The sequence below is a fragment of the Chiloscyllium punctatum genome, chromosome 10 (genome assembly GCF_047496795.1).
Source record: "Chiloscyllium punctatum isolate Juve2018m chromosome 10, sChiPun1.3, whole genome shotgun sequence".
Taxonomy (NCBI): domain Eukaryota; kingdom Metazoa; phylum Chordata; class Chondrichthyes; order Orectolobiformes; family Hemiscylliidae; genus Chiloscyllium; species Chiloscyllium punctatum.
In genome coordinates this window covers 72,873,020-72,887,446 of record NC_092748.1, presented here as the reverse complement: position 1 = coordinate 72,887,446, position 14,427 = coordinate 72,873,020, and the positions used below count along the sequence as shown (strand labels likewise).

Genomic DNA, 14,427 nt, shown 5'->3' with positions numbered 1-14,427 from the left:
CTGATGTCTGGCTTATTCAATAACATGCTCTGGAGATGCTTATGGACAACCAGTTTCACTGAATTATTCAGCAGGATCACCAATGACATTTTGTAGAAAATCAATTTGGTAATTTTCTTAAACCAGTTGAAACAGTATTTTGTCAGCATTGCAACATTCTGTTTTATTGATTCATTTTTTCATTTCTCTGGTTTTGAACAGTATTAAATGACTAATCCAACAGTTCTGACAAAATATCACTAACAGCTCACATTATCTTGAAACTTGTTAAATAGGCTGATTGGCACTTTTTAAATGCATTCATAATAGTATTCTACTCTAATAGTTCACCACACCATGCATCTATTGAAAGATAAGACCGATCTACAATTGTGCTTCATGTAGGACAGGGTAAAATGTTGTGCATTTCACAAATGCTGGTAGTTTAAAACATGACACAAAGCTTTTAAATATTTAAAAATACATTCAAAATACCCTCAGAAAGCAAATAAATTGGTCAGTATATGCAGGTTAAACATTTGGTACACTAAAAAAAAAATCACTACTGAACTGATTCTTATTACAAAACCTGAGCTTGGAAACTTATTGTAAAGTTTAGTTGAAAGTACAGGTTGCTGAGATATTTGAAAGTGGAAAAGGATTTAAGAGAGGCAAGAGGGGTATTGAAAAGAGAATCTCAAGGCTCATATAACTGACGTCTATTACCTTAAAGCACAGAAGACGACAAATTAAACACACGGGCCTTAGTGGAAGAATGGAAAGTGCAAAATAATATGAACAGTTTCGAGGTGTTATACCAAAAAAGAATTTGGAAGAGAGGATCACATTTTTAAAATGAATATACTTGAGAACACATTGCTTGCTGAGATCAGAATGACAATAAAAAAAGCTAGATTTGGTCTGGGAAAGGTGGATGCTATATGGTAGGCTGTAGAATCTCAGCCAGAGGATGAAGATGAAATGGGTAAGATTCAACGACAGTGGAGCTGAGTCAGAAAACCAGTGTGAGATCATAAACAAGTGGAAGCAGGTGGCCTCGGTGATTAGCATAGCACAGGTTAGAAGCTCAACCTAGGATTACCAAGTTACTTATGGAAACTGACTTAACATTTACCAATTGTTGACTGGAGCACCCGAAAAGGAGACTTGACAGGAGTATAGGGATGCAGGAAGGATAGATGTTACAGCGTACATGCTGGATATGTAGATGTGATACAATGAGAGGAGTAAAATGAAAGGCAATTGGGGCAGTGCAATGGAATAGTTGAGCCATACTGAAGCCTATAAGGGGGCAAAGAACAGTAAGGAGAGATAACAGCTCTGATCTTCCTGTTGTAGGAAGGATATTATTTAACTGGAGAAAGTTGAGAAGACATTTGCCAGGATGGAGGGTTTGAGTTACAAGGAGAAGCTAGGGCTTTTTTCACTCGAGCGTCGGAGGTTGAGGGGTGACCCTAAATTGGTTTATAAAATAATAGAGTACAGACAAGCTGATTAGCAGGTAAATTTTTCTTTCCCCCAGAGTATGAATTTCAAGAGTCAGGTGCATATTTTTAAGGTGAGAGGAAAAAGATTTAAAAAGGCACGGGGAGAGTTTTTATTTTACACAGAGTAGTTCATGTGTGGAAGCGATGTATGGAGGTACAATTACAATGTTTAAAAGATATTTAGATAAACACATGAATAAGAAATGGTTAGAGGGATATGGGTATGTGCAGCCAGGTGGGACTAGTTTAGTTTGGGATTAAGGTCAGCATGAACTATTTGGATCAAAGAGTCTGTTTCCAGGCCATATGACTCTATGACTATAATAGGATGTATTGATTATCGTCAAGATTGTAATTGACAATTTTTGCCCAAGCAGCCTCATTGTTATGATTTACACTAAACTGAAAGGACTGAAGACAACAATGCATCTGAGGATCTCAGGATGAAAAAGAAAACTTTGGAGTTGTAACAGATAGTGCTTGAGTGAAAAATGTACTTTTTGAGGAGGGGAGTAATTTTTAAAGTTGAGATAGCAGTGCCTATGGAAGATCAGCTCTTATAGTCAGCAGCCATTGCTGAGTGGTTAGAACTTGGATTAGGATGATTTGAGGAAGCCATAAATCCATCCCACATAGACATCAACCTGATAATTGGTGGTGAGGGCAGAATTGGGAGAAACTATAGAATTTTACAGGTTTAGAGAAGGAGAGAAGTTATCAGGAACAAACAAATTCATGTAAAAACTGTTTTTTAATGGAATCTTTTTTATTAGTATTAGGTAAATCAATGTCAAACTAAAAATAGCATTGAACAGTTTTATTAAAGTATTCATCTCTGCAATAATGCTAGTCTTTTTTGATTTGGAGTATTGTAAAGAACTAATAAAAACAGAAAGATGATGATACACAGTCATGTCATTTTCAATTTATTGTAATTATATATTGTTGTGCAACAGTATTAGAAATATAAAGCATTAAAAATATTCTTTTCTATTACATTGTTGGCAATTCTTTAAGATAAATGGATTAAAACATATTTGGAAACATGCAACTATATTTCTAAAAAATCATACAACCTTTACATAACTTGTCATCGGTTTTAAGATAAACTGTGATGTTTAAATACACTATCTTGTAATTTATAAATTTTTGGCTGGTTAAACACTGTTAGCCTCTTTAAAGAAAAAGATGCTTGCCATAGAGAGTGCTACAAAGACATACCAAGCAACTTCTGAGAGATAAGATTTGTCCTTTGAGGACAAATTAAATCTTGAGGGTTTAAACCAATGACAGATAACCTCATTCAAACATACACATTTTTACAGGGGGTAACAGAACAGATGTACGATGTGCCCACTGGTTGGTGGGTTTGAACCAGGGACACTATCTTAGAATAAGAGATAATCATTCAGAATTGAGATGAGGAAGAAGTCTTTTCATTCAGAGAGAGATGAATCTTCGGAATTTTCTCCCCCTGAGGCTCAGCTGTTAAGTACATTCAAGATTAAGCTTGATTGCCTAACACATTTTTAAAAAAATCACATAATACAGGGATGGTGCAGAAAAATGGTGTCAAAGTAGGAGTTGATTTCACTAATTAATGGAGCTGGCTCAAAAGGTCCAAATGTTGTACTGCTTTCATTTCTTACATGTGTTATCTACAGGCATTCATTAAAACTGCTGAAAATATTGAACCATAACAGTCTTACCTTAACATGAAAGATTATGACACATATAACTATAATGCACCTTGATTTATTATACACACAAGAAAAAGAAAATATCTTCTTACCTCTTTGCTACCTTCTAGGTCTGATTCACTAGTGAAGTCTTCTGTGTTTAGGTTTTCAAAGTCTGACTCCCCCACAGCTATTGGAACAGTAACAGTGAGGCTTGGATTGTGAATAAAGGACATATAGTCATTTTCGTCAGTATTGTATTTCCCCATACTACTGCCAATTCCACAGGTGGTGCAATTTCCATCCTTATGATAGTCAATGTCTTTAGTGATTTCAACAGCTGCATGATCTGAGATATAAATGTCTTTCTTGCTATGCAAATCATCAAGAGGTTTGATGTCTTCTGTGACTTTCCTCCTGATAAAAACTCTATGAATTAATTCTCGCATATTTCTTTTAACATAATCAATGCCTTTCTGTATCCTCCCCACAGCAATCTGTAGGTTATTCATTTCACTGTCATCATCTGTAGCAGCAAGGTTGTCAGCACTGAATGAGCTCAGTAGCAAAGCCAAAAATAAATTCAATACCTGGAGTTCAAAAAGTATAAACATATCAATATTCTAATTAATGCTATAAATTATACATAAAATAGGAAACAAAAAACCTTCTCTGTTTTTACTTCAAGATTACGCAATATTTTTGTATTTTACATTATTCAGGTATTTCAATGAACATGCAATGTTTACCGATGAACATAAAAACATATATACCAGGAACTGACTTCTCCCAAGACAATATTATATGCCCAAACTTAAGCAATGATTTTTAAACGATTTCCAAAAAAATTTCAAATAACGTGCTAAAATTAAATTTATACAAGTACTATTATCAATATTTAACTTTTAATATTAGTCATTTTTATTTTTGTTTTAACTATTCTAACTGTACGAGGTTCAAAAATGTTTTGTTACCTACCACGAGATTACCAATTACCATGACCATCATGAAGACAATGAGGCACAGAGATTGTCCAGATACTTCCATGCAGTCCCACATTGTCTCAATCCATTCTCCACACAACACACGGAACACAATTAGAAAGGAATGAAAGAAGTCGCTCATGTGCCAGCGAGGCAGTACACAGTTCTTGTCAATTTTACACACACATTCCTTGTAGTTTTTACCGAAGAGTTGCATGCCCACCACAGCAAAGATGAAGACAATGATGGCCAACACCAAAGTCAAGTTGCCCAAAGCACCTACTGAGTTGCCAATAATTTTAATCAGCATGTTCAGGGTTGGCCATGACTTTGCCAATTTAAAAACTCTGAGCTGAAAAACAATAGTTCATTTCAAAGATTATTCATTCGCCTAACATTTCTTTCTTCAATACTTTACCAGTTACCTTCTGAAGTACTCACATGTAACTTTTGTTGCATAAAATCAATTAAAATAGAACATTTAATTTTTCAAAAGTGAACATAAAGGGATTTACAATGAACTGTCACGTTGTAGTATTAGAATACAGTCAGTAAAAAATAGTTTAATATGAAAAATGTACAATTACCAATCGGAAAGATCGCAGCACAGATAGCCCTTCCACATTAGCGAGACCAAGTTCCATTAGACTGAGACTCACAATGATGCCATCAAAAATATTCCACCCTTCTTGGAAGTAATAATAAGGATCCAGTGCTATGATTTTGAAAATCATTTCACCAGTAAAAATACCAGTAAATACCTGGGTGAACAGAAGGGGGTTTTATTGTTGTTTTTTTCACATTTCACTGAAAATTGCATACAGTGAAATTTCTGACCTAACCTCTCATATGATCAGTCAAATATAATAAAAGGATGGAAAAACGGAAATCTTTTGAGGATCAGAATGTTCTTACAAACAGCAGTATTCATATTTATCTCTTGAACTTTACAGTCAGTTTCTACTCATTTTAATGGAAAAATAGCACAATGGCAATCAATCAGATGTTTAATCTTCTACTTTTTCACATTTACTTATATTCTACTTGTAAACCTGGATTTTACTATAATGTGTTTTTAATGCTAAGTATCAGTTAAAATAAATGGATTAATGCATCTGCTAAAAGAATTGATTTTTTTCAGCTTGAGCTGAAAATTCCAATACAATCTGAGTAACAGTCATTATTTGTACACTCATCACCAAACAGTGATTTGCTTAGCTTTAATTTTGAATCCTTTTATTGCAACCATCTACATTTTCATAGCATTGTATTCTCCGGTATAATGATTGTATATTGGTGAAAGTTTAATTTTTAGTCTGCATTAAATGCTCACTTTAATGAACTGCAATGTAGATGTTGGTAAACTGTAATATCTTTAATTGCTGACATTCAAATGGAATAAATAAATCTATCAAATTGTTACTGTCGTGTTCTACAATAGCGTAACAGAAAATATTCAAAAACCACAATGCAAATAATCATTTCAACATCAATAATTTAATTACTGTGTTAAAAATGTTCCCCTTGTATGGCAAGCCACACTGAATTAATTGGCTAAAAATAAATAAATATTGGCCTTAACAAACTAACGCCCACCTAAGAAGTGTGGAAGATTTTCTTGTAGGCAAATACATACCAAATTCCCATATGTGAGTACATCCTCAAAGCTCTTTGTCATTGGATAATGCTCCATTGCCATAAAAGCAGTGTTCAGCACAATGCAGATAGTAATAGCGAGATCCACAAATGGGTCCATTACGATTAAATGAACAATTTCTTTTATTTTTAGCCAGTTTGGATGGCAATCCCAGATCAAGAAAGTGTTTGCAAATTTATACCAGCATGGAGGACACTTCTGTCGAGATTCTTCAAGTTCTGCAAAATGCAAACAAAATAATGTTATAAAAAACTGCTAAAATAAACAAATAATGTTATAATAAATCTGAAAGCTGTAACAGTAAATAATCACAAAATCAGATTGTGTAGTGCTCACATTTGCAATACTGCAGGTGCATTTTAAAGTCCAGTATAACCTTGGATAACACTGCCTATGTACAGTTCTGGTTTCGGCCATGCTTCATGTTATTATAGACAGATGGTCCATGTTGGTTCAGGGAAAGTATATCAGCTGTTTGCAAAGTTGACAGATCTGCAACACTGACTTAACAACAGAACATTTGAACTAAACATTCCAATATTCACTTCTTCCTGTCATGGGGGCTGTAGTTAATACTTTCTGAGCCTGCAGCACAAGGCAGGTAGAGATGGGGCGGCACAGAAAAAGACAAGTTACATCTGGAGGGAAGGAGTAAGGGAAAAAGGATTCACAACAGGAGTGAAAGTGAAGTGTTCTGGGAGCACTTCTCTTTCCTCCAAACAAGCAAGATGCATTGACTTGTTTTAATGAAGGAGCTTCTCATCGAAATCCACCACATCCTGCAGGAAAACCTACAATCTCAAAGCAAGCCAAGGATAGCACTGCCAATGGCTGATGACGGTGTCTGTAGTTGCAAATTTCTTTGCATCGCCATACTTAAGCAGATGACATCAGCAAGACCTGCCTGTTCACCATCCACTGATTGATAGAGTAGGGACTGACGTTTCTCTTCTGCCAAGAGATGAGAGCTCATCAACTTCTTTTTTTAAAAATGCTCATGGAATGTGCCATCCCTGAATATGTCCTGCCCCATTGACAGGTCAAGTTAACCAGAGTCTAGGTTACAGTGGTGCTGGAAAAGCACAGCAGATCAGGTGGCATCCGAGGAGCAGGAAAATTTATGTTTTGGGCAAAAGCCCGTCATCAGGAATACAGGCAGGGTGTCTGCAGAGTGGAGAGATAAATGAGAGGGGGGTGGGGGTGGGGAGAAAGTAGCATAGAGTACAATAGGTGAATGGGGGTTGGGATGGAGGTGATAGGTCAGAGAGGAGGGTGGAGTGGATAAGTGGGAAAGAAGATAGGCAGGTAGGACAGGTCATGGGACAGTGCTGAGCTGGAAGGTTGGAACTGGGGTAAGGCGGGGGGAGGGGAAATGAGGAAACTGGTGAAATCCACATTGATGCCATAGGATTGAAGTATTCCGAGGCGGAAGATGAGGCGTTCTTCCTCTAGGCGTTGGGTGGTGAGGGAGTGGCGGTGGAGGAGGTCCAGGACCTGCATGCCCTCGGCAGAGTGGGAGGGGGAGTTGAAATGTTGGGCCACAGGGCGGTGGGGTTGATTGGAGCGGGTGTCCCGGAGATGTTCCCTAAAGCAATCTGCTAGGAGGCGTCCAGTCTCCCCAATGTAGAGGAGACCGCATCGAGAGCAATAGATACAATAAGTGATATTGGTGGATGTGCAGGTAAAACTTTGGGGCTTTGGATAGAGGTGAGGGAGGAGGTGTGGGTGCAGGTTTTGCAATTCCTGCAGTGGCAAGGGAAGGTGCCAGGATGGGAGGGTGAGTTGTAGGGTGGCGTGGACCTGACCAGGTAGTCACGGAGGGAACAGTCTTTGTGGAAGGCGGAAAGGGGTGGAGAGGGAAATATATCCTTGGTGGTGGGGTCTGTTTGGAGGTGGCAGAAATGTCGTTGGATGATTTGGTTTATGCGAAGGTTGGTAGGGTGGAAGGTGAGCACGGAGTGGGGAGGGGGTTCTTATCCTTGTTACGGTTGGAGGGGCGGGATGTGAACCAGATGCGTTGGAGGGCATCTTTAGCCAAGTGGGAAGGGAAATTGTGGTCTCTATAGAAGGAGGCCATCTGGTGTGTTCTATGGTGGAACTGGTCCTCCTGGGAGCAGATACGGCAGAGGTGGAAGAATTTGAAATACGGGATGGCATTTTTGCAGGAGGCAGGGTGTGAAGAGGTGTAATCCAGGTAGCTGTGGGAGTCGGTGGGTTTGTAAAAAATGTCAGTGTCAAGTCGGTTGTCATTAATGGAGATGGAGAGGTCCAGGAAGGTGAGGGAGGTGTCAGAGATGGTCCAGGTGAATTTAAGGTCAGGGTGGAATGTGTTGGTGAAGATGAATTGCTCAACCTCCTCGCGGGAGCATGAGGTGGCACCAATGCAGTCTTCAATGTAGCGGAGGAAGAGGTAGGGAGTGGTGCCAGTGTAAATACGGAAGATGGACTGTTCTACGTGGCCAACAAAGAGACAGGCCTAGCTGGGGCCCATACAGGTGCCCATAGGTCAGGTTAACTAGTTGTAGCATGGCATCTGGTCTACGGTCAGGATAGCTGGCTTATCCATGGTGCCAAATGCCACTACCTGCATTTACATCTAAATGAAAAGTTGTACTGCAACAACAGAGTTCCATTCCCTAAAAATACAGTTTGTGTTTTACCATTTTCAATGTATCACGTTGGTGAATTTCTGCTCTGCTGGCAGCTGCCACTCAGGCAGGCTGGCATGTGCACTGCCCTTTGCCCTTGCCATGTCTATATACCAATCATGTGTGGCATCTCCACATGTACAGATTCCACTACTAAACAGCCTTCTAAAGTTGGCATGACATTAGCATCAGAGCTAGTGACTGAATGTGTCAGGACTCGTGATGGTATTATTCATAAGTCTTCTCTCACTGTTCCATGTCCGTTTCTGCAACACTGCCTGGCTAAGAAATGCAAAAGGCTGAAGGACAGGTTTGCAGTGAGAGAAGGGAGGGGAAGGAAAGTAAGAGGGGCATAATTATTTAATCTGCAGTTTGTTAATCAGGAAAGATTGAGCAATGTGGGTGAAATAGGAAGTCAGAGATGAATTCAATAACAGCATTTCAACTTCTTTGATAGTTTCAATCTAGGTGCTGTAATGGCTGTGCCTTGATATATGACAATGCATCTTAAGTCAGGTTGAAGATATGCATCCATGTGTATCCACACCTGGGTCCTCTGTTGCTGGCTACAGTAGTGTGCAGCCTTATCCTGTAGGAGAAAGATAAAGAGCTTGGAGGAGTATGGTTCAATTTGTTCAGTTAGTGTGCCTTGAATGGCTGGCAGCTGTAAGAGTTGCAGGGGCAGAAAGTGAGTGAGGATGTCAAAGAACAAAAAGAGTGAAGTATGAGTCAGAATTGATAGAAATATGTGATTCTGTTCTAAGGATAAGGTATTCGAAGATTATGTTGATCACATGAAGTGTAACATTTTCCTGCACTGCCTCCGTGTCCTTAGGAATTGGTCCAAATGCCTTTGCAGTGTTTTTTTGCAGAGTCTGCTCATTCCCTTTGGAAAGACGAGATCTCTTCTGTCTGACTATTGAACAAAGACATACACTGCTGCACAAAGAACCTTGGAGCATTATCCCTGCACTGTCACACCATTATTCCAAGTACTTTCTGCTCAGGCCTTCTCCTCCAGCTGCTTTCAGCACTTGCTGCAGCAGAAGTGCTGAAAGCAGCAGATCAAGTTGGTGTTGAGCTCGCCTTAAATAGTTTGAATCTATTATGAGGTTCTGACCCTGTTGAGGCATACAGCCACCCTCAACTGGTGCAATCATAGAATCGAGCAGGCAGCAGAAACTTTGCCTGGGAAGGAACTTTGCATCGGAAGGAACATATTGAGAGAACCCTGCCTGTTTTGGGGGGGTTATTCAATTTAATTCTCAACAATTTTATCAAATGCAGAAAGTAAATACGACTCGCACTTTGACACAGAAAATGCTTCAAGTATATTGTCAAATCTCCATAGAAACACATTGATTTTTCAAAAATCTGTGGCTCATTCAACTGTGTTTGCATTTCGTGGTTGAGTGAGATTACAACTGCTGAGGGTAGGATTTATTATAATCCTTTTCGAGCTACTTATTGTTTAAACCATTTAAACTAGCTTTATGATAACTTCCATACAAATCCATTTTATTTATTTAGATTTTCAATATCTTACTCAATCCCCTTATACTACAGGAATTGGTTCATACTGGTGTACATTTCCATGGATTACAGGCATTCTCCATAGTCAAATATCCACTTGATAGCAAACTGTCTGACTAGAGACAACAGAATCAAGCTCAATATTGATTCTGAATCATTTCTTTGTAGTTAAGATTTCAGTCCATTCTAATTATTAAAGTCACTTGCTCAAACATTGTTATGGTTAGATAGTAGTTTCTGCAGCATGGACTGAAATTGTGTTGTGGAAATCCTGACATAGGACTCTGAAGGAATTAAATTCTGATGGGCAACTCCCTGCATCTGTCACCCTCCTAAAGAGAATACAAATTTTACAGCTTGTGGAAGACTCCAACTCACTTAAGCTGAATAGTTACCCAGGAAATGTTATAGGGGATTAAAACTTGACTTTAACTCCTGAGTAATGATTAAATTAAAGCCTCGATGCACCCCTCCCTTTCTCTGCTAACAACACAATGTAATTAAACCTTGTCCGAACCAACCATCTCAAATCCAACATCTCAGGAACCTGCACAAAATCCGTCCAAAACCAATCCGGTCTCCCAACCCCAGCCCAAGACCCGACATCATCCCCTCTCTGACCTGAACACTGCTAGAGAGGCACCACCACACCCTGTCCCAACCCATCATGACGGTCTCCTTTCGGGACTTCATTCCACACCAATGACCAGACATTCTGACCTGATCCAATAGAATCCCACCTGAGCAGACATTCCCACACCACCTTGACCCAATCCAACATTACTTGCACATTGTAGATTAAGTAAATGTCCACATTTAGCTTTTGCTAAATATGGATATTTGAAAATAATAAAAATTGAATGTAAGTATAGCAAGGTTTGTAACACACCAAGAGTAAGTTAAACTGTGCATTGTTAGTACATTGGTGTCGTAAAGGTCATGAATATTTTTAACTCTGTGTTTTGACTTAATTATGTTGATATTTTGGGTTCATGCCTTGGCAGTTATTAAAGAGTACCTGCAGTCTATATTTTGGATAACAAATAGACCACAGACATATTTCATTAAAAAAATAGTCTGGGAGAAATGCTTTATAGCTTCAGAATGGACAGCTATTTAGCTCATTATTTTAACTGATGCATCTTTCATTCAAAAAACTTAGTACTTGAAGCTAAGTGAAAATGTCAAAGAGACATTAAAATACATGGATTTAACTTTTGTTCTTGTTTTCATGACTTCATAACACTTCCTCTTTTATTATCTATTTCTGGATAATTAAAATCAATTATATTTATGCTATCATTTATTGCTCCTACTTCTCCAATTGTTACTTAACTCTCGTACTCACAGAAAAACAGAAATAGCTGGAAAAATTCAGCATCTGTGGAGGGAAAGCAGACTGAATGTTGTGGGTCCAGTGATTCTTCTTCAGAACTTCAGAGAACTCAGAACCTGACTTTTTCCAGCAATTTCTGATTTTGTTTAGTGAAAATACAAAGAACAGCAAATGCTGGAAATCTGAGACAAAAACAAATAGCTGGAAAAGTTAGCAGCTCTGAGAAAGGGTTGCTAGATCTGAAATATTGACTGTTTTCTCTCACAGATACTTGCTGAGATTCTCCAGCAATTTTTGTTTTTTTGTGTGAGCTGTAAGAAGAAACTATAGTTAACTAGGCATGGTTACCTTTAGCATGTTGAGCACCATCTATGAAATAATTCTCCCCCATGATTAAAAAGAAAATTGTGGGAATTGCACCAGAGGATTTATTCAACACAAATGAGCAGGATTTGGTGGATCTTGGACTTTAGGGCCTCAAAACTATGGTAGAAAGTGTAGACATTTGTGGCATTTTCATCATGTCACAGACACTCATGGTGTACATAATCAACTTAAACTCTTTGCAGTTAAACCCTTCCTTCCAAAGTTGAGAAAATATTCATGATGAATCTGGAGGATGATCATGTTGGAACTCTTCAGGCTCTGGTCTCAAATATCTCCTTTGCCCTTTTTAAAATTCACTCACAAAACATGGCATAGCTAGCTAGGCCAGCAAATGCCCTTGACCTGAGTGGCTTGTTCGACCATTTCAGAGAACTATCGAAAGTCAACCAAGTTGTTGTGGGTCTGGAAACACACAAAGCCCATACCAAGTATGAATGGCAGATTTCCTTCCCCAAAGTATGAATCAGATCAGTTTTTAACAATAATCAACAATGGTTACATGGCTGCCACTGAGTTAGCTTTTAATTCCAGAAATTTTACTGAATTGAAATTTCATTATCTGACATGGCAGAAGTGCAAACACATACCCCCAGAATATTAGATGGGGTTCTGGATTACTCGTATTTTATCACTACATCACAATCACTCCTTTGGAAAGCTGAGGGATCATTTTCCAGAACCTACTGTTTCAGACATCAGCAGAAGTGCAGTTCAGCAGCAGGGAAGTCAGACAACAGGAATGAAAATTGGTGCTAGCAACAATGAAAACACTTCTGCAAGTCTTAAACAACTCAGCTAATTTTTTTTCTCTCTTGTCAGAAAGCAGTCAACAACTAATTCCTTTCTGTATGAAAAAGGGTACTTCAAAACCCTTTGATTGAACCACCACAATGTTCCACCTTTCAAGGAGCATCTGTTAGGGGAGCAGTTCATAGAGTCATAGGGATATGCTGCACAGAAACAGACCCTTCCGTCCAACTCATCCATGCTGACTAGATATCCCAAATTAATCTATTCCCATTTGCCAGCATATGGCCCATATCTCTCTAAACACTTCTTATTCACATACCCATTCAGACGCCTTTTAATGTTATAACTGTACTAGCCTCCACCACTTCCTCTGGCAGCTCATTCCAAAAGGTTGCCCCTTAGATCCCTTTTAAAACTTTCTCCTCTCACTGTAAAACCTATGTCCTCTAGTTTTGGACTTCCCCACCTCAGGGAAAAGACCTTGTGCATTTACCCTATTGTATGCCCTTCACCATTTTATACAGCGCTATAAGGTCACCCCTCAGCCTTTGATTCTACAGGGAAAATAGCCCAAATCTATTCAGCATCTCCCTATTGCACAAACCCTTCAACCCTAACAACATCTTTGTCAATGTTTTTCTGAACCTTTTCAAGTTTCACACTATCCTTCCTGTAGCAGGAAAAAGCATAATTGCACACATTATTCCAATAATGGCCTAACCAAGTCCTGTACAGCTGCAGCATGACCTCCTAACTCTTACACCTAATGCACTGATCAATAAAGACAAGCATACCAAATGCCTTCTTCACTATCCTACTTACCTGCGAAGTATGAACACGCACTCTGAGCAACACTCCTCAGGACTTTATCATTAAGTGTATAAGTCCTGCCCTGATTTGCATTTTCAAACTATAGCACCTCACATTTATTTAAAGTAAGTTCTGCTTCATGGTGCAGTTATTAAAGGGAACACGTTGATCTGCTCCAAGAATTTTGTACTGGGATGGGAAATAGCTTGTACATCAGTCGACCAATACCATTGTTTGAAAGCATTAAGTAGAATGTCAGGTTGTTTTGGCTAAGTACTGGTCGCATCAAGTTTTTTTTTCCAGCCTTTTTACTGCAAGACCTAGCACATTTTCTTGCCATAGCTTACCTAACTCTCCTCATTAATTACTCACCCAGCCGCTGTGATAAACCTTTTGGACGTTTCTGAACCCATCTTACCATGCTCCATTCCAAGATCATGCACCATTGCAGAACTTCCCAGCTTTCCTGATGCCAGTGCCATCTTTAAAAGGTTTAATGAAGTGTAACACCAAACTCGTAATGTTAACTTTGCTTCTCTGTCCATATATGTTGAATTTCTTCAGCATTCTCCATGTTTTTTTTCAGTTCTCCAGGATCCATAGGAGTTTGCATCTTACCTTTATAAAGCTAATGTGCACCTGGACAAGCACTGTCCATCCAAAGCAGCCCTGCATGGTTCCTATCATTTGCCCCTGACATGATAGCTAAAGGGAAACAGGCCTTCTATTTTGCAGGCAGGAACCTAGAATCTTCCTGAATGGGGTGGTACATAAGCAAGATGTCCAAATCTGCCAGAACTAGCAAGAGGCCACAACACAAGATCATGGCAGCCTGATCTGAGGTTTCCACTTGGTTTGTACCCATTGGAGGAATGACCAGCAATTTAGGAAGAAGGTCAATGACTCAGCTCACGTAAGTGCCATTATCTGCGCTCCAATCCCTCACAACTTGCTCTATCTTTACTATTGCACAATCACCTCCCAGCAATGTTTATACTTTAACATTTTTAGAAATATATGAATCAGAGAATCCCAACAGTGTGGAAACCAGCCATTTGGCCCAACAAGTCCACACCGACCCTCCGAAGAATATCCCATCCAAACCCATTCCCCTACGCTATTACTTTCCATTTCCCCTAACTAATATGCCTCACTTA

General features: G+C 39.0%; 1 protein-coding gene across 5 annotated transcripts in view; it reads right to left on the bottom strand.

Annotated features, from left to right (window-relative positions):
• Positions 1-14,427, bottom strand: part of scn1laa (sodium channel, voltage-gated, type I-like, alpha) — a 193,013-nt gene that overhangs the window by 99,053 nt on the left and 79,533 nt on the right. For all 5 annotated transcript variants that reach the window (XM_072579493.1, XM_072579495.1, XM_072579491.1 and 2 more), the window contains exons 14-17: positions 5,786-6,024; positions 4,737-4,910; positions 4,145-4,501; positions 3,280-3,756 (exon numbers count right to left, since the gene is read on the bottom strand). In XM_072579493.1, coding sequence (XP_072435594.1) covers positions 3,280-3,756; positions 4,145-4,501; positions 4,737-4,910; positions 5,786-6,024 — 1,247 coding nt within the window. The remainder of the gene's footprint in view (positions 1-3,279; positions 3,757-4,144; positions 4,502-4,736; positions 4,911-5,785; positions 6,025-14,427) is intronic.